Genomic DNA, 24,058 nt, shown 5'->3' with positions numbered 1-24,058 from the left:
ACTGACAGGATGCACAGGTCAAAACTGCAGACCAAGTGAAGAAACAAGCCATTGTAAGTAAGACTCTAAAGAAACAGGGAGCTAAATAGTTAGAATCCTGAAAAGTCCAAACAGTAAAACAAGCAGATACAGGGTAATGCTGTTTTTAATTATTAAAGAATAAAAAAAGATGGGTGAGCCAGGTGACATGGTGGTAAAGCTAGCTGGATTCCACATGGCCAACTGTATGCAGTTCAAGTTCTGAACCCAGCAACTTGAAAAACATGCTGGGTGCATGTGTGTGCACGTCCAAAATCCTGAGAGAAGAATGGAGGAGAAGGGATTGCAGCAGGGTCATTCCCCCTGGGAATGACTTCTCACATTCCCTCTCTCTCTCTGGCAAGTACATGTGTCCTTTAGCAAACAAAAAAGAAAAGGAGGAGAAGAAGAAAAAAGAGGAGGAGGAGGAAGAGGAAGAAGAGAAGAAAAGAAAAGGAGAAAAAGAAAAAACAAAGCATGGAAAAAGAAGCAAATTTCCCAGAGTGCCACTCAAGAAAGATAAAGAGATGTTTTCAAAGAAAAACCTAGAGACATAAAATGCAGAATGAGAAGATTCAACACTTGTTTAATAGAAACTCCTGAAAGGTACGTGGAGGATAAGAGGATGGCAATGTTCGAGAAGACAATAGCTGAAAATTTTCCAGAACTGATAAGGGACACGAGTCTTCCAATTCAGGGAAATATAATGAGATGTAAGATAAATAAAAGAATCGGGGCCAGCAGATGGCATAGTGGTCATGGTGCTGGACTCCCACATGGCCAACTGCAGTTTGGGTCCCAGACTCAGCAGCTTGAAACTCATGCCGGGTGTGTGCATGTGCATGCCCACGATCTTGGGAGGAGAATGGAAGAAAAGGGACTGTGCCATGGCCACCCCCATGGGGGGTGATTTCTCACTTTCTCTCTCTGTATCTCTCCTTCTGTCTCTGGTGAGCACACATACTATAGAACTAAATCTCTCTCTCCTCTCGCTCAAAATAAATAAATAAATAAAATGGGAGAATTTCAAGAAGACAAGACAACCAGAGAAAAATGAGAAATTGTCTACAAGGTCAGCTTGGGTTGACCTTAGATTTCGCCATAGCAATAACCAAAGCCTAAAGAGAACAGGTGATATCTTCAGAGTGCCGAGAGAAAATCAATGTATGAGGATGACCTTCAGCTTGAGCTACAGATACACGGAAAAAACAGGGGCTAGAAGAACATGCTAAGTAAAACCGGAGGAACTGCAGGAAATTCCACAGAATGAACAACTTGGGTTTCTTCAAAAGATATATTACAAGAAAATATTTTGAAAACAAAGAGGGACAAAGCCCTAAAATATACATTAAGAGACAAATCAGTCCATCTCAATGAATCGATCTTATTTAAATTACAGGAAAATGTATACTTATGAAATAACTGAAAATTTGGACCCAACTTCAGTGGTGCAGGCAGTAGAGTGCTGTTGTGCAATGACGGAGCCACGTGGGAAGACTTGGGGTTTGGGTCCTGGGCTGACTGAACACACTGGATACCCAGCATCGCTGGCTGGCTAGAAGGCTGAGGAGGGGATGAGGGTGTTACAGAATGATGAGACCCTGTTGAGAGTACCTGTTTCTCTCTTTATCTCTCTCATGAAAGAAACATTTAAAATAGTTAATTTGATAATAATAGCACAACCTTGTTACATTTATAGGTGTATTATAGTTTCTTTTTTTTCAAAAAAAAAATGCATGCTTTAGAAATATATACCGAAGTACTTATAGGGAAAATGATCATTTGTGCCCTGTTTGCTTCAAAATAATCCAGCCGTGGGGATATAGGTGAAACTAGATTGGCCACAAGTTGATAAAAATTTGGGGGTTGGGAACCAGCAGTTAGCGTAATGGCTATGTCGCTGGACTCCCACGTAGTCGACCGCGGTTCGTGTCCCGGACCCGGTGGCTTAAAACTCACGCAGGGCGTGTGTGCATGCGTGCCCAAGATCCCAAGAGGAGAATGGAGGAGAAGGGATTGTGGCGTGACCATCCCCCCTGGGGGGTGATTTCTCGCTTTCTGTCTCTATGTCTCTCTGTGTCTGTCTGGCGAGCACACACGCCCTACAGTGAAAATCTCTCCAAAAAAAAAAAAATTGGGGGGTTGGATACATGGGGGTTCATTATTGTATTGTATTTGTTTGAAATTTTTCTCAATATAAGTATAACAAAAAAATAGTTAAAATAAAGTACTAGTGGAAGTCTTCTGAGAATATAGTTGGGTAGATCGTGCTATATCAATATAGTAAAATACTAAAGAGTTAAAATTGAAGAAACAGAGTGAGGAAGAGAGAATGTGGGGTACCTGCTACCCACTGTTTATTCACCCACAGCCTTTGTGGCCTCAGCTGAGACGAGACAGAGGCCCAAGCTGGCGTCCTGATGCTCTTCCCCTCAGAGCTGGGGCCTGGCTTTGTAGTTCTCCATTGACAGCCCCCAAGGGAGCCTCATGGCGCTGGCCAGAGTCAACACCCAGGATGAGACAGGCACATGCTGGACAGCAGCAGCCAGGCATGCAGCAGGCATGCAGCTGCCTCCCCAACCCACCCCCTCAGTTCTGCCCGGCTACTCAGAGAGGAAGCCTAAGGAGTAGATGGTATCTCAGGAGTAACAACTGGACCATAAGTGAAGGTGCAAGGTTCATGACTAGAGGCCTCCCTGTTCATGCCAGGTATGAGTGTGCCCATGATCCCAGCTGCCTAAGAGGGAGAGGATTACTGTCAGAGCCTGTAGGGGTGCTTCTCTCTCTCTCTCTGAAGAAATAAATGAATAAATTTTAAAAGAGAAAGGGAGGAAGCAGAGCGCAGTTGCCTGGAGCTTGAGGGATACAGAGGCTGGTGCTGACCTCACCTGAAGGAGCCCACCCAGAACCTGGATGCAGCTCACTATGGGGACAGGGAGGCACATGGGGACTCAGGTGGGAAAGTTTTAAGTTCTGCCCAAGAGGAAAGCTTGGAGGGGCCTGGGACCCAGACAGAAGAAGAGGACCCTGGTGCCCAGGGCTGAGGAGAAGCCACCAGAGAAGATGCCTGTTTAGGAAACTGTTTCTTGGGACATTTCACTGGAGACTCCCTGCTGAGGAAAAAAACCCAACGGGGGGAAAAAAAACAACTTTACATCTGTGCCCAGAGCCAGAGACTCATGCCAGAACCACACAGCATCAGTCAGAGGGCTCCTCCCCACTCCACACCTTGCTCTCGCAGCTCCAAACCAGAGCCAGAGGTCCTGTGGTGGGTGGGGAGGAGGGGACAGGCAGGAATGAGGAAGCCAGCCACACCCCTCCGAAGGCTTCTCCCTCAACGCCTGAGCTGAAGGAGGGGAGATGCCTGGCTTCAAGTGAAATTGTGAGGCTTTTTATTTACACTGGACAGAATATTTTCATCAAGTGAGAGTGTGATGGCGGCTAAACGTCACTGGAGAACTTCTTTTTTATGCGTGACCTAAGATGTACTAGAAACTGTGGGAGATCTCACCTGCAATAGGGAAGGACCGGCTCTGTTGCTTACCAACTACCACAAACAGACCTATACGGGCAGCGTGGGAAAGGGCGTTATTTGCAGACTGCGTCCCATGCACTCTGCCCAGCGACCAGTGATGCCGGCCCAGTGGACACCTGTGATTGGTCAGCCCAGCAGGTCTCCCCCTCTTTTTGGTCAGAGCACCTGTCAATCACAGGCCAAGTCAATTGCATACTGGGTGAAAATAGGAGCCTGGAGCTGGGGTTGCCCAAAGATCCCGCCGAGGTCCTGGGACAGCCCTTCCTGGTGATTCCTCAACTCTTTCAGTTTGATGAATGACCCAGGATCCCTCTGCCATCCTGTCGGCCTCCGTTGCTTGTCCCCCACGATCCTGACGGCATGCCCACCTTGGTCCTGAGGGTAGCATCGCGGTAAGCATTTTCCCATGCTGGGCCCAGACTGGCCTTTGTGGCCTGTGCCTCACTGATGGCCCTTGGCCAGTCTCTCAGACAGGGCCAGTGGCTGAAACCTTTTATTTCACTAGCACTTTTTTTTTCTTTAAACATTTTTGCTGTAGGGTGCATGCACTCCCTGGGGTGAGTGAGAACCCCCCCCCCCCCAGGGGAGATGGCCACACTACAATCCCTTTTCCTTCATTTTCCTCTTGGGATTTTCTGGAACCACAGAGTCGACCATGTGGGCTCCAGCTGCCTTAACCAACATACAACATGTTGCTCTGACCAGCACATTTTTAAAAATGGAGTTTGAAAACCTTCTAACAGGCAGTGTCCTCCACAGGCTCCACCACCCCCTGTTATCTCACATCCAGGGGTCTGAGCGGCTTAACTCTCCTGCTAGCTTCTAGGGCCTGGTCTTCTATCTCCTTTCGTCCTGCTATCTTGGGTGTGTCCTCTGCCTTGTCTCTGAGCTGCAAGGCTGGCTAAGCCCTGGCAGGCCACCCAGATCCTAGCACACTTGCATCTTGGTGCACTGCTTCAGTCATTTCCAGCAGCTCCTGAGAAGGAAGATAGAGCTTTCTGCAGAACCTAATTCATCATGTTTCGCTGGTTTGTGAACAGTAATGAAAAACCCCTGAACTATGAGATTATTGATCCCAATCCCTCGTTTCTGAAGACACTTTTTATCATGGAAACATTCACATGTACACAAAGCAGAGAGGACTGTCTGAGCCCTCCACACCCACTGCCCAGCTTCAACAACTGGCAACATTGGCCCAAGCTTGGTTCATCTCTTCCTCCTCAGCTCCCTCTTGCCAAACACATACTACCCACCCCCACCACAAGCTAGGGGATTTTAAAGCCAACCCAAAAAAACCATAACACTTCATCCACAAACATTTTCATCTTTTTTTTAAGAGAGAGATATTTGCTATAGAGCTCATGCACTTGCCAAAAAGACAGAGACAGAGAGACAGAAAGCAAGAGATCACTCCCTATAGGGAGAAATCATCCCCCAGGGGGATGGCTATACTGAAACCCTTCTCTTCTTGAGATTTTGGGTCTATATGCACATGTGCCTGGTGTGAATTTAAGCTACCGGGTCTGAGACTTGAACCACAGTCGACTACATGGGAGTGTAGCAATGTAACCATTATACCATCTGCTGGTCCCAACAGTTATATCTTTTCATATCTCTTTAAGAGATAAAAAATAACACTTAATATCATCAAATACATGCCCAATCACTGTTCAAATTTCCCCAAGTATTGAAAGACTTACTTAATTGTCCATTATTATTTGACAAGTAGATTAATGGGTTACTGCTCTAATTCAGTTTAAGTTCAGCATTGGTTGCTATGTTTCATCAATTTCTCATCTCTAACAGTTCCCACTTCTCTCCTGTGTGTGTGTGTGTGTGTGTGTGTGTGTGTGTGCGCACATATGCATTTTCTTTTTACTTGTTTATTGAAAAAACCCAAGTTATATTCTAGATTTTGCTGATAGCATCCCCATGGAGGTTCTTTTTTTAAAAAATATTTATTTATTTTATTATTTTTAATTTGACCAGAGAAAGAGAGAGAGGGAGGGAAAGTGAGAAAGTAAGCCACAAGTCTGGGATTCAAACCACAGCCGGCCTTGTGGGAGTCCAGCACCCTCAGCCACCACTCCACCTGCTTCCCCTCCCCATGGAGTTGTGTAGAGTGCCCCTCTCAATACCCTGTATTTCCTATAAACCAGCAGTGTATCTAGAGACTTCTCCAATTCAATTTCTATGTCTTTAGCTGAGACACTTCATAGGTGGTGCCCTACCCTTCCTGATGCATCTCCTGGCGAGGCGGGGGGTGGGAGGGTATGTGTGCTTACCAGAGAGACAGAGACAGAGGGACAAAGCACCCCTCAATGGGTGTGGTCACACCACAGTCCTTTCTCCTCTATTTTTCCATCTTGCCAGGATCTGGGACCCACATGCCCACATGCCTAAAGTGTTTTTCAACTAACAGGGCTGGGATTCAAGCCACTCAGTCAGCCATGTGGGATCTGGCTTCCTTAATCACTAGACCACAGGGCAGGCCCTGGCTGTCTCTCCTTTTATATATTGAGATTGAGCAGCAGGCACAGGTGTGTTACTCCCTCAACCTGCACTTCATCTTCAGCTGTGTTTGCTGATCCCTGGGCAGGGCCACACTGTATGCACGGGGAATAAGCAGTCACTTCAAGTTGCTTAGTTAGTCTCAATATTTTTTTAATTTCAGCCTCAAACAGAATACAATTTCACCTAGTTTATACAAGTTAATATATATGCTGCTACCTCAAAGTCTCCAATACTTAGCTGGTTATTTTGACATAATTTTATATCTAATTGAACATATTTTTATAGCATTTATGCTAGGGTTATTCTGTCATCACACAGAGATGTCAACATTGCTATAGACTTAACAAAAATGGTATATGAGATGGATATTCTATTTTATTTAAGGGTTATTTTTGCTGACTTACTAAAGAGAAAGCAAGATTTATAGTATATATTAGTAGGAAAGTGATTTTTAAAAAAATATGTAAAAAGATGCATGGACTTGGGAATAAGATGCTTCGGACATGGTGGCAAGTAGAGAACATTATAAAAATGGTCCTCCTCGCCACCAGGGGGCAGCAGGAGAGGCAGCACGACTTAGCGGGACTGAAGCCCCTGGGAGCCCAGGCTTTCCTTTGGAGTCTTGAGTGACACCAACAGCTGGATCACATTTCCAGTTTGGATACTTAAAATAACATTGTGAGGATAAAACTGTATTCTACCCACAGGGTTTCTGTTTATAGATTTACTTTTCCTTGAAATAAAAACGTTCTAAAGTTACACTGTTTTCCACCGTGCTTGCTGAATTCGTTTCTGTCAACTCAGGCAACGAGAGTTTACGTGGCTCTCTTTCCAGTTCTTAAACATCTCCCTGCTATTTAGATGTGCTCAGAAAAATCAGATGATTCTTGATTTCACCAGCAGCTTTATTTTTTCCTGATTATTTTCTTGCAAATAAAAACTAGTGTTCAACTTCAGAGGGAGCTGCAACTTGGAAAGTAAGCCCTAGTTTGGAGAGAAAAAGAAGAACAGGACCTTTTCCATTTTGAACTCTCCATAGGCTCTAAATCTGGTGTTCAAGGTAAAATGTTGTCCCTGGTGTTTTCTTCTCATAATTACAGTATTACAGAGGCGTCTTAATGCTCCCTCTTCAGATTAGAGACAGTAAGTTGAAACTGCCTCCCAACATGCAGCCTCGATGCCCGTGTCAGAGAACATATTCAAGAACTGAATCGGTACGTAAACTGCCTTTTCCTTGCACAAATGCATAGGACAGCTAGTCATCAAATATCAAATATAGCCCAATGGGTGAGGCGTGAGGATTTAAGGCCACTGATGATTTACACAGCTGCTTCCCCAAAGGAACTGAAACTCTGGTACTCAAAGGTAAAATGGCATTCCTTTTACATCACTGTGCACGAGAGTTTCAAGTCTGCCAGACCTTGGGGGGCCAGGCTCAAACACAGCCGTCCAGAAGGATCACTTTCCTCCTCTACAGCGACCAGTGCCACGCAACCACACCCGCGTGCGCTGGTGAGCTGGCTCTGCCACAGCGGCTGGGGTCCAAGACCAGGCTTTACTTTCTGTTAACGAAACGCACATGGATGGGCTCTCCTGGTGCCAGAAGCCCGTGGGTCTTCGCATGAACAGCTTTAGTCTGAGAGGATGTTTTGATCTCAAAATGTTGAAGCAACTAAGAGAGAAAGAGAGAGAAGGATTCAAAACAGGGGCAGCAGACACTTCCCAGGGCTCCCTGAACGCTTCTGCCCACTGCGGCAGTGGCTACAGGGAGCCAAGGCAATGAAAGCCTGCTCATCCAGGCTGGAGGACGCTGCGCCGCGTGGTCAGGGGGGTGCCAGCCATCTGGACACAGAGCTTTAGATCTTGTACAGAAGCCTGGCGTGGCCACTAAGCAACTGCAGGCAGAACACTCAAATGGCCGAGGTTTTTATTGGCCGTTTCAAAAGTCTGCCTTGACTGCTCCCGTTTTAGGTCAGGATAAAGAAGGCATCAAAGGAGCCAGGACAAACGAGGGACACGATGACTGCAGCCCTTGGGACGATGTGGACACAGCAGTGGGGGAGCTTGGGGGAGGGGGTGAAGCAATGACAGACTTCGACCATCGCTGTCCTGCTGATGTAAGTGTTCTCGATTTGTACCTTTGATTCTGTTTCTCATTTCTGCTATTGAAATGGAGAACCAGCCCTGCCTCCCAGGGTACTACTGGAAAGTAAAAGCTCCACAGTGAGCTTTAAAGAGCACCAAGGTACCCACCACCCTCATGAGACAGTCTGCCTCACCGACTGGCCACGACCTTTTGTTCCAAGTCATCCCCGGTCAGGAACAAAAGGCAACCCCTGGAAAGACTTGCGTCAAAGCATAGGTTCCAGGAGGGGAGGGAGGCGCTAATTTGCTACCATTTAGGCAGTGTAGGTGGCAAATAACCTACTGACAACCCCATCTATGGACCCAGCCCATCCCCACCCCTACGTTCATCTTCCCAGCCTCTTCTGCCGGGCAGAGAAGAAAGACCCACTGATGGGACCTCAGGGTGGGCTGCAGCTCCAGGAAGGAGTCAAGCAGGCACAGGCTGCAATGGGGACGTGTAATGGCCTGTCTTCAGGTGGCTCCATCTAAACATCTAACCTCTGACCTACGACTCTGACCCACAGAATGACTCGCTCGTGCCCATGCGGCATGAAGAGAACTGGCACGTAGGCCTCTGAACTTCAAGGCCACCCAGTCTTTTTCTCTTTCTGAATGGAGAGGGAAAATGCTCACTGAGAAAAGTAAGACCACACAGAAGACATAAAAACCAACCAACCAACCAAAAAGCTTTCTCTCCCACCTCAAGTCTCCAACTTCCAAGGAACTGGGTATATCATCTGAATGTTCTTCCAGATAATACAAATACCTTATCCCCAATTTTTAAAAAAAATTTTTGTCAGAGAACATGCACACTCACTAGAGACAGAGAAAGAGAGAGGGAGAGGAGAAAGCAACCCCCCATGGGGCATGGTCACGCCCAAATCCCTTCTCCATCTCTTCCTCTTTTCAGGATTTTGGACAGACTCACGCATGTGACCGGCGTGACTCTAAAGCTGCTGGTCACTGGAGTTGGCCATATGGGATCTAGCTGCCTTAACCACCAGGCCACAGAGCTGGCCCCTTTGTCCCTGGTTTTAAGGGGACGTGGTTACCATGGCACCATTAAGGTTGTCACTTCCCTTGCAGTAGCCTACAGGGCCCTGGTGATGTTATCGGAACAGGTACCATTCATCTGGTTAAGGAAGGCCTCTCTGTTGCTGGTGTGCTAAAAGATCTTCTTCATGAACGAGTGTTGGCTTTTATCAATTATCTTTCAGGATAGTCATATAATTTTTCTTCTTCATTTGTTATTGTAAAGGATTATATCGACAGATTTTTCTCATAGAGGATCATCTTTGAACATACCTGGTTAGATGGAAAGGCATGTCTGTCTTATACACTACTGGATTCAGCCAGCCAGTTTTTCATTTTGGATATTTTTTTTTTATCTTGGTTAATAAATTGGGTTGGCCTGTAGTGCCCCTTTTTCATATTAGCCTTCTTAGGTTTGAATCTTTAGGCTATGCAAGTCTCATAAAAAGAAACATTCTTTCCATTCTCTACTTGATTTCATTAAATATTTGCTAAAACTAGCCAATAGAACTGTCTAAGTCCAGAATATTTTGAGGGTAGATCTTTTTACCATTGACTTATATTTTAGGTCTATTCTCACTGGCTGGTTCAGTTTCTTAGGTCTACTCTCTCTTCTTTGTGTCAATGTGGGTAATTTACACTGTATTTTTTTCCTTAATGAATTGTATGTTTTCTCTAAGTCTTTGAATGTATTGGCAAAAAGTTGTTTGTGGTCATTTCTTGAGTTTAAAAACCTATCCTCAGGACCAGCATTTGGTGTAATGGCTATGTTGCTGGACTCCCATGTAGTCGACCGTGGTTCGAGTACTAGACCCAGTGGCTTAAACTCATGCTGGTCACATGTGCGTGCATGTCCAATATCCCAAGAGGAGATGGAGGAGAAGGGATTGCAGAGTGACCACCCCCCTCTTGGGGGGGAGACTTCTCTCTTTCTGTCTCTCTGTCTTTCTAGTGAGCGCATATATGCCCTATAGCAAAAGCCTCTCAAAAAATAAAAAATAAATAAATAAACCTGTCCTCTGCATCTGTACTGGTGTCTCCCTGCCTGTTCCTGGCACTGTTCATCTATGCCTTCTCTTTTTCCTTTGGTGATTACAAATAATAATGCTTTCTTTCTTTAAGTAGAAATGAGGACTCCTTAAACAAAACTTTAGCAGGTGTATTTGTATATTTACAGCAGAAAATAAACAAAGCCCCATTTCCACCCCCAGTACCCCTTGTCTAACCCACTCTTGCTTGGCAGAGGTCTGCCCTGATCCTTCAGGTTGGCAGAGGCCAGGAAGTGACAAGGGTTCTGGACAGAAAGTTTCTCTGCCTGTCCCAGATGTGGCTGTAGAAAGTACAGTGGCACTTTAGGAATCTAAGACCTTCCTAAAAACACTCTCATGGCAGTCACTGAGCATGGATCCAGGGAACAGTAATAGCTTCCACTTCCCAGGCACAGACTCTCCCCACACATCTAAGGAGAGATCTGCCCTTTTGTGGATGAGGTGACAGGCTCAGAGTGGTTGAGGGGCCTGCCCAAGGTCCCAAAGCAGCAGAACACAGAGCTGGACCAGAGCTGGGGCTTATCCTGAGTACCCCCCATGCCACACCAAGCTACTGCTCACATGAGACCCTGCTAGGCCTGGCCCAGGGGCCAAATGATCCACCGTCCCCAGGAACAGCTGCACTGGGGCAGCCCCCACTCAGCCACTCACATCACGACCAGGTGCTATGGCTGCTTGATCTGCCAGCCCCGCCCAGCTGCCCTTCTATCTGTGACTCCGCTAAAGCCAGCCCTGGGCCAGTGGGGGCTCTCCCATCCTCCCCCTCCTGCCATGTCCCCATCACTTCCCCAGGCCTGCCCATCCAGAACCCCTCTCCCCTTCTCCCAGCCTGCTAGGTTTCTCTGGTCCCTACACTCCCTTAGGTCACTTCCCCAAAGGACCTGGCCCTGGGGGCTGGGACTTCTCTGTGAGCCTGAAGGAAGACCCTGAGTGACATGAGGAAATGCAGGAAGTGGCAAAATTCCAGGGTGCATGACTTGGTACTTGGCTCCCACTTCCTCCACCTCAGTCTCCTCTTTAGTCAAACAGGGAGACTGAGTCACCCACCAGGTAATTCTACCAGGCTAGCCCACATCTTTGCACACTCAGAGTCCATGGCAGCTGTTCCCAAACCTTGAGCCAGGGTTTCCCATCGCTCAAATAGTAGAAGGGTTGTCTTCCTTCCTGAACTTGCAAGACTGACGGGGCGACTTTGCTCTGCTACAGGCTTTTCTTTTATAAAATGTCCTTCAGGTGTTACTTTGTTCTGCTGCTGCTGAACTCAGACACTGCACAAACCCAGTTATCTATTCTAACATCCGAAGAGTAACATGTACGTCATTCTCTATAAAACCTAAGACGTGCCAATGTTTCACGTCCTGAACAGCTAGAGAACCAGTGCTCCCTGCAAACAGCCAACTAGAGCCAGATCACGTGGGCTAGCCCCTGGCGGTCACTGGGATGCAGAGAGACTGGCGACTAGATGCAGACATGACTGCAGAGGCGGGCGCTCCAGCCCCAGCATGTCCACCTCCTTCGACCTCCAGGGCGTCTTGGAATGTGGCCTCTGCCCTACGCTGGACCTGCCTGATTATGATGTCTGTGGCTGGGGCCTGAGTCTGCACTTATGGGCTCCCTGGTGGCTTTTATGCTCCCTAATGTTGAAGGATCACCCCCCACACACACACACTGGCCTCCCTCCGGAACTCCCCATTTGATGGCAAAAGAGCTCAGCTCTGGGTCCCCAGTTGCCCCTGCCCAAGGACATGCACTCTGCCCTGTTCTCTAGGCATCCCAACCTGCTGCCTTCACGATCCCAAGGAGGAAAGAAACAAGGCAGGTAGCCATGGGGTTAAAGATGGCTAGTGCTGGGGCCGGCAGGCGGTGTGGTGGTTAAAGGTGCTGGATTCCCACATGGTCGACCACAGTTCAAGTCCCAAACCTGGCAGCTTGCTTCTCACTTTCCTTCTCGCTTTCCCTCTTGCTCTGTCCCTCTCTGGTCAAATTAAAATAAGTGAATAAATAAGTAAAGCTAAATAAAATACTTCTAAAAATTTTCTTAAAAAGAAGATGGCTACAGTTGAGGGCAGCATTTTAAAACACAAGAGGACTTCCAAAAGTTCATGGAAAACTGAAATTAAAATATCAGTTAATTTTGGTACAAAATAAGTGGAATTAATTTTAAACGTATGCACGTGGTTTTTCCTAAAATGTATGTTCCATGAACTTTCTAAAGATCCTTCTATAAAAGGGATTAATGCAAAGCCCTTGCCAAGTTTTCAGAGTGACATTTTCTTTTTTAACTAAGTCTCCATCCAGTTGAGCCCAGTGAAGGCGACCACCCCAAGGCTAACCCCTGGTCTGGCCCTACCTGGATGACGACGAGGTGAATCTCCAGTTCTGCGATTCTCCGCCCGATGCAGCTGCGAACCCCATATCCAAAGGGGATGGACCCAAAATTGTCAACTCTGTCCAGGTTTCCTTTCCGCAGCCAGCGCTCCGGGCGGAACTCCTTGGCGCGAGGGAAGTTCTCATCTTCATAGGATGTGGCATAATGGCAGAGGGCTAGCTGGGTCTGAGGAAGCCACCATAACAGAAAAGAAATAAAGAATGGGGTCATGGGACAGACAGAGCAGAGGCAGGGCCCCATGCACAGACTCTCCAGGGACGCTCCTGGCGACAGGGGCCACTTGGGGGGTCCCACTGACCCGGGAAGGCAGCTCCTTCCTTCATACATCATACTGCACCCACATGGCAGTGCAGTAGAAGAAAGCAATTCAGGTCCTCCAGAAACTCTGGGAGGGAAGCTACTGCCTCCACAGGGCCTGGGGAGGAGAGAGGGAACAGGGCTGAGGGCCCCAGCAAGACGCGCTCTGTTGTTGAGCTGTGAGTTTCCAGAGCAGCAAGGTCACCACTTCACCTTTCTCCTAAAGACCCGTCTCCCTCCTGAAAGACAGGCAGAGGAAAGGAAGGAAGGAAGGAAAGGAAGCCTGCGATCTCCACTTAAGGACAAAGCCTTCCTGAAGGTAGAGGCAGACTTTCAACCCAGCCATACCACACAGCCCGGTTCTGCCCCCTGGCCGCCAAACTCACGCCTTTGGGAATCAGATACCCGCCAATCACCAGATCTTCTTGGGTGACCCTGCCGTTCCCTGGTAGCACTGGAAAGAGCCTGGAAGGGGAGACATCCGGAACAGGAGTGGAGTGGTAACTTTAGAACATTTTATGAAACATTTCAAAATGTGGATATACGTGGGGACTTCAAAAGTTTGTTGAAAAGTGAAATGGAAGTACAAGCTCATTTTGGTGCAAAAAAAGTTTTTGAAAATCTGTAGTTATTTCATAATATGTGTTGTCCATGAACTTTTTGAAGAACCCTCTTCCCCTGCCTTGTATCACCACTTTCATTAAAAATTCTAAAAAGTGGGGCTGGCAGGTGGCGTAGTGGTTAAGGGCACTGGACTCTCACATGGCCGACCACAGTTCGAGTCCAAGACCTGATAGCTTCCTTTCTCATTTTCCTTCTCTCTCTTGCTCTGTCCCTCTCTGATCAAATTAAAATAACTAAATAGATAAAGTTAAAGTAAAATAATTCTTTTTTTTTTGAGAGAGAGAGGTTTTCGCTATAGGGTGTGTGCGCTTGCCAGACAGACAGAGAGAGACAGAGAGACAGAAAGCGAGAAATCACCCCCCGGGGGGATGGTCATGCCGCAATCCCTTCTCCTCCATTCTCCTCTCGGGATCTTGGGCACGCATGCACACGTGCCCGGCGTGAGTTTTAAGCCACTGGGTCCGGGACGCAAACCGTGGTCGACTACGTGGGAGTCCAGCGACATAGCCATTACGCTAACTACTGGTTCCCAAGTAAAATAATTCTTAAAAAAATTCTAAAAAGTAACACACAGTACAGTTTCAGGTACTGAAGTCTGCAAGGACCTTTGAGGCTCCTCAGAAAGCTCTGCCAAGGAAAATTCCAAGAACTGTGAAAAAAAATGCCATGTCAGAAAAGTCCACAAGATACAAAACTATGGGGACCAGCAGTTAGCATAATGGCTATGTCGCTGGACTCCCATGTATTTGACCGTGGTTTGAGTCCTGGGCCTGGTGGCTTAAACTCACGCCAGGCACGTGCGCGTGCGTGCCCAAGATCCCGAGAGGAGAAGGGATTGCAGCGTGGCCATCCCCCCCAGGGAGTAATTTCTCGCTTTCTATCTCTCTGTCTCTCTCTGTCTGTCTGGCGAGCGCACGTGCCCTATAGCAAAAAACTCTCAAAAAAAAAGACACAAAGCTATGTCTTTGACATGCTACTGTGTTCCCAAGAGGGAAAATTCTGAGTTTCTGATACTTTACATGACCAAGGGACCATTTTAACAAAAAATAACTCATAGGACTTGGGGCCCATGAAATACATTCTGAACGTGATTGTTAAGCCACTGGGTCCGGGACGCAAACCGTGGTCGACTACGTGGGAGTCCAGCGACATAGCCATTACGCTAACTACTGGTTCCCAAGTAAAATAATTCTTAAAAAAATTCTAAAAAGTAACACACAGTACAGTTTCAGGTACTGAAGTCTGCAAGGACCTTTGAGGCTCCTCAGAAAGCTCTGCCAAGGAAAATTCCAAGAACTGTGAAAAAAAATGCCATGTCAGAAAAGTCCACAAGATACAAAACTATGGGGACCAGCAGTTAGCATAATGGCTATGTCGCTGGACTCCCATGTATTTGACCGTGGTTTGAGTCCTGGGCCTGGTGGCTTAAACTCACGCCAGGCACGTGCGCGTGCGTGCCCAAGATCCCGAGAGGAGAAGGGATTGCAGCGTGGCCATCCCCCCCAGGGAGTAATTTCTCGCTTTCTATCTCTCTGTCTCTCTCTGTCTGTCTGGCGAGCGCACGCGCCCTATAGCAAAAAACTCTCAAAAAAAAAGACACAAAGCTATGTCTTTGACATGCTACTGTGTTCCCAAGAGGGAAAATTCTGAGTTTCTGATACTTTACATGACCAAGGGACCATTTTAACAAAAAATAACTCATAGGACTTGGGGCCCATGAAATACATTCTGAGAGATGACACTCCAGGAACTGGTTACCTCAGAGACCTCACCCTAAGAAAACTCTGAATAAAACTTGAATGGACAAACACCGGTACATCACACAGCCAGCTCGTTTTCCTTTCTCTCTTTTTTTAAAACTAAACCACAAGCTGTAGACTGAAAATATAATAAAAACTGAAGTATCATTATCGAATCAGGTTTCAAAGAATCCTTTTGATATATACCATGGAAATATAATAATCTTTGCCATCGGCCATGATGGCTCCTCCAAGGAATGTGGAGGGACGCCATGTTTAGGGTCCCACACTGCAGAAGGGGAAAGAACTTTACTGAGCACCTAGTACCACCTACCAGCCTAGACAAGCCATGTCTCTCCGATCCAGCTGTCCTGATGATCAGGAAAGCCCGATCTGGGAGTAAATGAGCCTCACTCTGTGGCGTCTCCGACTCAGACTAGGATATGCACACAAGCACACAGCACTTTGCAAGTGGGTCTGGTAACCAGCAAACAGCCCAAAGTACTTTCCTGACAAATCAATCTTGCTGCACTTTATATTCAGAAGAATAAAGTCAAAGGGTATTTGTCTGAGAACATATTGGGGAAAACTTCTGAAGCAAAGCCCATGTTTAATCACTGCTCCAGAGATCTTTATGAAGAACAATGACTATACAACCCGTAAAACAGAATCTCTTCTGTGCAATTCTGACAAAAGTGGAAAGGAAATAAAGAAGTGTATCATCTTCCTAGACATTTCGGCCACTGAAGGTCGTTGGAGGATGTTATGATGAGGAGATGAGGGCTGGCTCCATGGTCTGGTGGTGAAGGCAAATAGATTGCACATGGAGGAATGTGTCTTTCTAATCCTGCCCCAGCGCCTTGAGAAGCACACCAGGCACATGCATGTGCATGCCCAGTATCCTGAAAAGAGGGAGACATGGGGACCAGCAGTTGGCGTAATGGATATGTCGCTGGACTCCCATGTAGTTGACCGCAGTTCGAGTCCCGGACCCAGTGGCTTTAAACTCATGCTGAGCGCATGTGTGTGCATGCCCAAGATCCCAAGAGGAGAATGGAGGAGAAGGGATTGTGGTATGGCTATCCCCCGGAGGGTGATTTTTTGCTTTCTGTCTTTCTGTCTCTCTCTGTCTTTCTGGCGAGTGCACGCGCCATATAGCAAAAACCTCTCCAAAGAAAAGAGGGAGACATGGAGGAGAAGGGATTGTGGCAAGACCATGCCCCATGGGGGTGTGCTTTCTTGCTTTCCCTTTCTCTGTGTCTCTCTGTCTCTCTTTGGAAAGCACACGTGCCTTTTAACTAAAAGAAAATCAAAATGTTTAAAAAGAATCAGAGACTGGGGCTGGCCTGTACCATGGCAGTTGATGAAGCCAGATACCACATGGCTGACCAAAGTTCAAATCCTGCCCCAGCAGCTTGGAAGACATGCTGGGCATGTGTGTGTGCCTGGCCCAAATCCTGGTAAGAAGAAATGGAGGAGAAGGGATTGTGGAGTGACCATGTCCTATTGGAGGATGCCTTCTCCTCTCGCTCTGTCTCTATTTGGCAAACATATGTGCTCTCTGGCAACTATAAAAAAAAGGGGGGAGAGGACCAGCATATGGTGTAATGGTTACGTCACTGGACTCCCACATAGTTGACTGTGGTTTGAGTCCTGGTTCTGGCTTAAAACTCACGCTGGGTGGGTGCACATGAGTGCCCAAGATCCCAAGAAGAGAATGGAAGAGAAGGAATTGTGGTGTGGTCATCCCTCCTGGGGGATGATTTTTTGCTTTCTGTCTGTCTCTGTCTCTCCAGTGAGCACATGCGCCTTATAGCAAAAATCACTGTATATTAAAAAAAAAAAAAATTTTTTTAAAGCAAATTCTAAAAGGACATCTTTTGGAGCCAACAAGTGGCATGGTGGTTGAGACACTGGACTCCCACATAGCTAATCATGGTTCAATTCCTGAACCCAGTGGCCCAAAAATCACAACACATAAATAGATGAATAAATAAATGTTAAAAAGAAAGAAAGAATGGACACTTCCTGTTGACAAGCATTTGCTGAGCTTTTACCTCAGGGTTTCCTTAAGGAGCGCTCTGACCAGTGGGACTTTGGGGACGTCTGCTGCAGTAGGCACGTGCCTCACCCCGAGGTTCCTCACTATCTCCCGGTACACCGTCTGTTGCACTTCCGGGTGCCTTGCCAGGAGATACACAGCCCAGGACAAAGTGAAGGATGTCTGGAAGAGAAGACACCGATGCAGTGCATGGAGAGGAGGACCGAGGATCTGAACAGCAGGTAGAGAAAGACAGAAGGCCCTTGTAACAAGCGTCAGTGTGAAATCACAGTCCTACCCTAACCTGCATGACTTCCTGAAAGATTCCTCTAAATTCATGCCAGATTAATCAAACAAATGTTTTTGAAAAATAACACCGACTCTGATTCAAGTGCTTTTGAGTTGAAAAGCCATAGGAGAAAGCATTTTGGACTTTTTATAATAACTTAAGAACAAAAAGAAAAAAGAAGAAGAAATAAACTTCGGGCTAGACAGTGGCACAGGTAAAAATAAAATAGTCTGCAAGACTGACCCCATGGGAACAGTGTGAGTTCACGTCCAGTCTATCTGCTGGGCGCACGGTGCCCATGTTCCGGGGGCTGAAGCTGGGGATGAATAGTGGCATCAGGACCCCATTTAGGGCACTGTCTTTCGGTCTCTCTCTCTGTTACTCTCTCTCTTGCTTGTGGAAGAAATAAATAAGTGGATAACTTTAAGGAAAAAGCACAGCAGAGCTCAGTGGAGCCTGAGGGACACAGGGGACAGGGGATGCTGGTCAAACCTGAGAGTGCTACCTAGAATTCACGTGGCCTCTGCAGGGGTCACCTAGTTTTTGTTAGAAAGTGCCTGAGGTTGCCCAGTGACCCTAAAACTGTTGATCTCTGGCATCCTGCAGGCCCACAACAATGGGCTTGGCCTGTCCCTGCCACCCTAATCTAGAGACCCATGAGTACTCAAAGGATTGTGAGCGCACAATGCCTCACGTACACTTATCACGTTCACACAGAGTGATCAAATGGCTCGTTTTGCCACTTCCCAGGCCCAAGGATTACACTGTTAGTTACTAAGAATAATTGTATTTTATTCTCCTTGGTCTCAAGATTTTCACTAAGGGACCAGCAGTTGGTGTAATGGTTATGTTGCTGGACTCCCATGTAGTCGACCACAGTTCGAGTCCATGGCTTAAACTCACACGGGGCACGTGTGCGTGCCCAAGATCCTGAGAGGAGAATGGAGGAGAAGGGATTGCGGCGTGACCATCCCCCCTGGGAGTGATTTCTCGCTTTCTGTCTCTCTGTCTCTTTCTGTCTTTTTGGCAAGCACTTTTTTTTTTTTTGTGAAGGAAACACCCCCAAGAGAAAAAAAAAAAAAAAAAAAAAAAAAAAAACTTGCAAAAGAAAAAAAAAAGACTTTAACTAAAACCAATACTATCACCTATGAGACTGTACGTCACTCTTTGTACATAAGGAAATTTCACAGTACAAATGCCCTTTCCTTAACCAAAGAAAAATCTAACTTAAGTAGGCCTTCTTGATATCAGTTCCTAATAATAGGCATTATATATTTATAAAGAGCAGCCTCTCCTATAATATAGAACATGTAACATGTTTAATGAGAGGGGACTTCAAAAGGTTCATGGAAAATGGAATTAAAATATAAGTTTATTTTGATACAAAACAATTTTTAAATCTATGCATAATTTTTTCATAATATGTATTTTCCATGAATTTTTTTGTTTTTGAGAGGTTTTTGCTATAGGGCACTTGTGCTCGCCAGAAAGACAGAGAGAGACAGAGAGACAGAAAGCGAGAAATCACCCCCCAGGGGGGATGGCCACACCGCAATCTCTTCTCCTCCATTCTCCTCTCGGGATCTTAGGCACACATGCACATGCACCTGGCGTGAGTTTAAGCCGCCGGGTCCAGGACTCAAACCGCAGTCGACTAAGTGGGAGTCCAGCGACATAGCCATTACGCTAACTGCTGGTCCCTGAACTTTTTGAAGATACAACATATGTAATACAAAATGTAATGTGAAAGCTCTTCCTTGTACAGGGTTGTTGGAAAAGTCATGATGTATTTTTTTTAAGAATTATGTTTTATTTAACTTTATTTTTTTTAATTTATTTTAATTTGATCACAGAGGGACAGCAAGAGAGAGAAAACGAGAAAAGCAAACCACCAGGTCCAGGACTCGAACTGCGGTCAGCCACATGGGAGTACAACACCCTTAACCATCACACCACCTGCCAGCCCCAGTCATGATGCATTTTTACATAGAAAAAAATACATAATGACTTTTCCAACAACCCAATATATGGTAAGGAGACCATTTAGGTCGTTCCTATTAAGAGTATAAAGTATTTCTATTATAACCACATTGTTGTGGAAAAGCATGATAACATTCATACAATGAAATACAACTTAGTAATAAAATAGAATACATTGCTGTTACATGCTGCCACGTGATTGAATCCCAAAGTCGTGCTGAGCACTGAACAAAGGAAGCCAAATTCAAAAGACTGTATACTGAATGACTCCCTTTACTAAACTTAGAAAAATACAGTAACGGTTTCACAAATGATTGCATCTTTCAATCATCTGAATCAAATTGCACAGTTTAAATGAATACGGTTTATTGTGTTTACATAATACTGAAAAAAGTTTATTTTTTTTTTAAAATAACTATCAAACTAAGATTTTGTCTCCTGGCTTCTTCCTAGGAGGCTAAAAGGGAATGGTCCCTTTTGAACTCTGCCTCGTTGTGGTGCTCGTAGTTACCACCAGGGGGCAGGAGGTACCAGGATGTCAAATCAGCTGGGAGCCAAGGCTGTTCTTTCCATTACTGTCCACACAGCATCCATCACGTTCACATACTTAAATCAAATGTTCATGGATTGTGCCATTTAGTTTGCATTTATACAATTTTTGTTTTATTGTTGCATAAAATTAATAAGAATTAGGAATTCATACTGTTTTCTGTTTTACATGGTTAAATAACATTGTAATAATAATAATAGCCCTGGAGTTGTTTTCTCCTTTTAAAGGAGAGTCAGACAGTGGCACAACTGGACACACGTAAGAAGGCCCTGGGTTCACATTACAGGCCCTCCCTGAGCACAATGAATGCGCACATGTGCCCGCAACCTGGGCCAGTAGCTGCTGGGGCAGATCATAGCATGAAGACCCCATTGGGAGTGGTTCTCTCTCTCTCTCTCTCTCTCTCTCTCTCTCTCTCTCTCTCTCTCTCTCTCTCTCTCTCTCTCTCTCTCAAAAAATAAACTTAAAAAAAAAAAAAAAACCTAGTGTGGGGCCAAAAGATGGCATGGAGGTTAAGGCACTGGATCTCACATGGCAAATTTCCTGGTGTGAGTCCTGGACCCAAGAGCTTGAAAATCAATCACACCAGGCAAGTGAGTGTGTGTGTGCCCAAAGTCCTGAGAGAAGAATGGAGGAGAAGGAACTGTTGCATGGCCATCCCTCTTGGGGGTAATTTTTCACTCTCCTTCTCTGTCTCTCTCTCTCTAGTGAGGACAAGCACCCTGTAAAAAAAAAAACTAAAAAAAAAAAAAAAAAAAAGAAAGAAACCCGCACATTCTTGTCCACGTTCACCAGGCACTCACAGAAAGGCACAGGACACAGCCCATCTTACTACTGGGGACACGACATCCACACTCATCCGCCCTGCGGTTCTACTCCAGAGCAGGTGGGAGTTCCCCAGGTCTACAGACAGTTCTCCACTTCGTTCTGATGGCGAACCCTCCTGGGCCATACTCTGTTATTAATCTGTTACACAAATGGGTTCTGCTCACTAGGATTTTATTTTAAATTGATAATACACACACACACATATACACGTATGCATAAACCAGCCTGCTTATTAAGGCTTGCTTTCCTTCTTTATACTTTATCAAGTATTGGTTTAAAATTATGCTGGTTTTATAAAATAAACTGGAGATGAAATTAAATGAATTGCTGACTTGATAAAATAAATCTCATGGCCTGGGATTTTATTTTTAACAATTGGACCACAAATGTATTCATTAAATGTTCATCCTTAAGTTATGATGTTTCATGCTTTATTTGCTTAGGATATAAATATGTTGTTCACTGAATCACTTAAGGCCATTTAGAACAGTTTTACATTTAAAAAGTTAAGTTCCTTTGACCTGGAATTTTTCTCCCTTTCCCTTTATGAGAGAGAAAGAGACAGAAGAAAGGGAAAGACACACAAGTAGGTATTTTGACAGAGTCTGGCAATGACACGGCCCTCTTGCCCCAACCTCCTAATTACTAGAATCATAGATGTGTGCCACTGTGCCCAGGGCGATCTGGCTGGCTCAGGAACTGAGCCGGGGCCTCCCATGGGGCTTCCAGATTCCCTATCAGTGGCTCTGTGTGCCACAGCAGCTGGGCCTGGAATGTTTTAAATAGTAAGTAATAAGGTTTTTAATGTCTGTACCCTCTTTATGCCTGAGACTATGAAACCATGGGGAAAATATTTACAGACCTGGAGTGATTTTAAACTTTAAAACTTATAGGCCAGCAGGGAGTGTGGAGGTTGAGGGCGACTAGATCCCACATAGCCAACTATACAGTTTGAGTCCCAGACCAAGCAGCTTGAACTCTCGCCAGGTCCATATGCGTGTGTGCCCCAGATCCTAGCAGGAGAGTGGTAGAGGAAAGATCATGGTGTGGCCATTCCCCCGGAAGGCGATTCTCACTTTCTGTCTCTCTGCAAGCACACGTGTCCTATAGCAAATTTTGAAATTTGGGCTAGCTGGTAGCATTGTGGCTGAGGTGGCTGAATCCCACATAGCCGACTATGTGGTTCAAGTCCTGGACCTGGTGGTTTGAGAGACATGTCAGGGGCGTGTGTGCCTGCTTGCCCAACATGCTGAGAGGAGAATGGAAGAGAAGGGATTGTGGCATAGTTATCTCCCCACGGGGATGCTTTCTCACTTTCTCTCTCTCTTTCTCTGACTCTAGCAAGAATATGTGCTCTATAGCAAAAACTTAGAAAAAAAACTCTCATTGTTACTTTATGTGTGTGATAGTAAAACTGTGTTCATGCTTTTCACAAACTCCACCGTGCACTTTCAGATGTCAAGGTTTTCTAAGGACCTCAAGCAGAGAAGCAGGCCTTTAGCTGGAACGGTCATGTACAGTACCCTTAAAGTGTCTGCCTTAAGAGGAGATAGCTTGTCGGGCTGACAGTGGTACAGTGGAAACGTGCCACACTCTGCAGAGCTGACCCACGTGGGCAGGGGAAAGCGTTCGTTTGTGTCTAGGAATGATCCTGAGTATGGCAAGCACACGCATGCCCGTGGTCTGCAGCTGGCTGGGCTGCAGGTAGATTGTGGCATCAGGACTCTGTTGGGTGTGCTATCTCTCTCTCTCTCTTTCTCTCGCTCGCTCTCTCTGTCATGGAGCAAATGAATAAATTTAAAAATGAAATAGAGCAGATCACTGTCCTCAGAGTACGAGCGAGGAGTATCGTGCTTGGTTTACTGAGAACACAGCGCACTGCACTCACCGTGTCCACGCCAGCCAGCAGCATCTCGGTCACATTGGCGTAGATCTCCTCCCGCGTCAGCGCCTGGCTAAGGAAGAGGTAAGTGAGGAGTCCCCCTCTCACCCTCTCGCCTCGGTCCGTCTGGCACTGTATGTCCCTCAACTTGTTGTCAACATGAATTTGGCCTGTTTGAAAACAGTATTTCTTTTGAAAAAAGTTTGGGTTGAGAATAATCTTTTCCATTTCGATTCCCTTTTTGTCCTCCCACTAACTTTACTGAAGCAGTGGCCAGTGACAGAGGCAAAGGCACCCAGATTAATCTGCTTCGACTTGGAGTTTCAGCCACATACTAGCTTGTATGAATGAATGGAAAGTTACAGACAAGCTAAACAGTTCTTCCATTTAAAAAAATAATCTGTTATCGGCAAACATTTGCTATACTAATTCAGTAGCCACAGAACCTATTTATAGGAGGGGACTTCAAAATGGAATTAGAGTTGCAATTTATTTTGGTGCAAAAAAAAATGTGAAATCTATACATAGTTTTACATAGTCCACATTTTCCATGAACTGTGTTTCCATTAATTTTTTGAAGACTCCGCCTATAAAATGGAACAAGAATCAGATTTTTTTTCCCCACTGTGCTTCCAGAAGAGAAAATTAATCAAGACGAGGGAAACTCACATGTTAGTATCTGAAATGTTACCAAAAAGAAACACAATCATATCATACACATCAGAACCTACACATTCGAATGAACGTTGACCTTCAGAGACACCACAAGACATCCTCTCAGGGTTAGCACTGCTCTCATACAGTATTCTAAGTATTTTGGAAATTATTATTTTTTCTTTTGGAATCCTTTCACAGTAAAGATTTCTAGTCACATAAGAAAACTCATCTCCTTTGTAGTTTCACTTTGAGTTTGAATAAAATTGTTTGTCCCTGTTTGCTTCCATCAAGTAAGAAACAAATGAATTTTGGGGTCAGGCCTGTGGCCTAGTGGTTAAGTGAGTCAGATCCTACATGGCCAATTATACAGCTCAAATCTCAGCCCCAATGGTGCCTCGAAAAACACACTGGGCCTGTGCGCGTGTGAGCTCAAAGTCTCGATCAGATGGAAAATGGAGGAGAAGGGATCACAGTGTGACCATGCCCCGTTGGGGTGCTTCCTCCTTC

The 24,058-nt window shown here is 45.7% G+C and overlaps 1 protein-coding gene across 1 annotated transcript in view; it reads right to left on the bottom strand.

Moving 5' to 3' along the window:
* Nucleotides 1-6,209: 6,209 nt before the first annotated feature.
* CYP27C1 (cytochrome P450 family 27 subfamily C member 1) overlaps nt 6,210-24,058 on the bottom strand; it is a 31,480-nt gene continuing 13,631 nt past the window's right edge. The window contains exons 5-9 of the mRNA XM_027773891.1: nt 22,901-23,064; nt 17,382-17,548; nt 13,348-13,426; nt 12,626-12,829; nt 6,210-7,739 (exon numbers count right to left, since the gene is read on the bottom strand). Coding sequence (XP_027629692.1) covers nt 7,623-7,739; nt 12,626-12,829; nt 13,348-13,426; nt 17,382-17,548; nt 22,901-23,064 — 731 coding nt within the window. The 3' untranslated portion in view covers nt 6,210-7,622. The remainder of the gene's footprint in view (nt 7,740-12,625; nt 12,830-13,347; nt 13,427-17,381; nt 17,549-22,900; nt 23,065-24,058) is intronic.

This window comes from Tupaia chinensis, unplaced genomic scaffold (genome assembly GCF_000334495.1).
Source record: "Tupaia chinensis unplaced genomic scaffold, TupChi_1.0 Scaffold000386_1, whole genome shotgun sequence".
NCBI lineage: Eukaryota > Metazoa > Chordata > Mammalia > Scandentia > Tupaiidae > Tupaia > Tupaia belangeri.
This window is presented reverse-complemented; position numbering and strand designations above follow the sequence as displayed.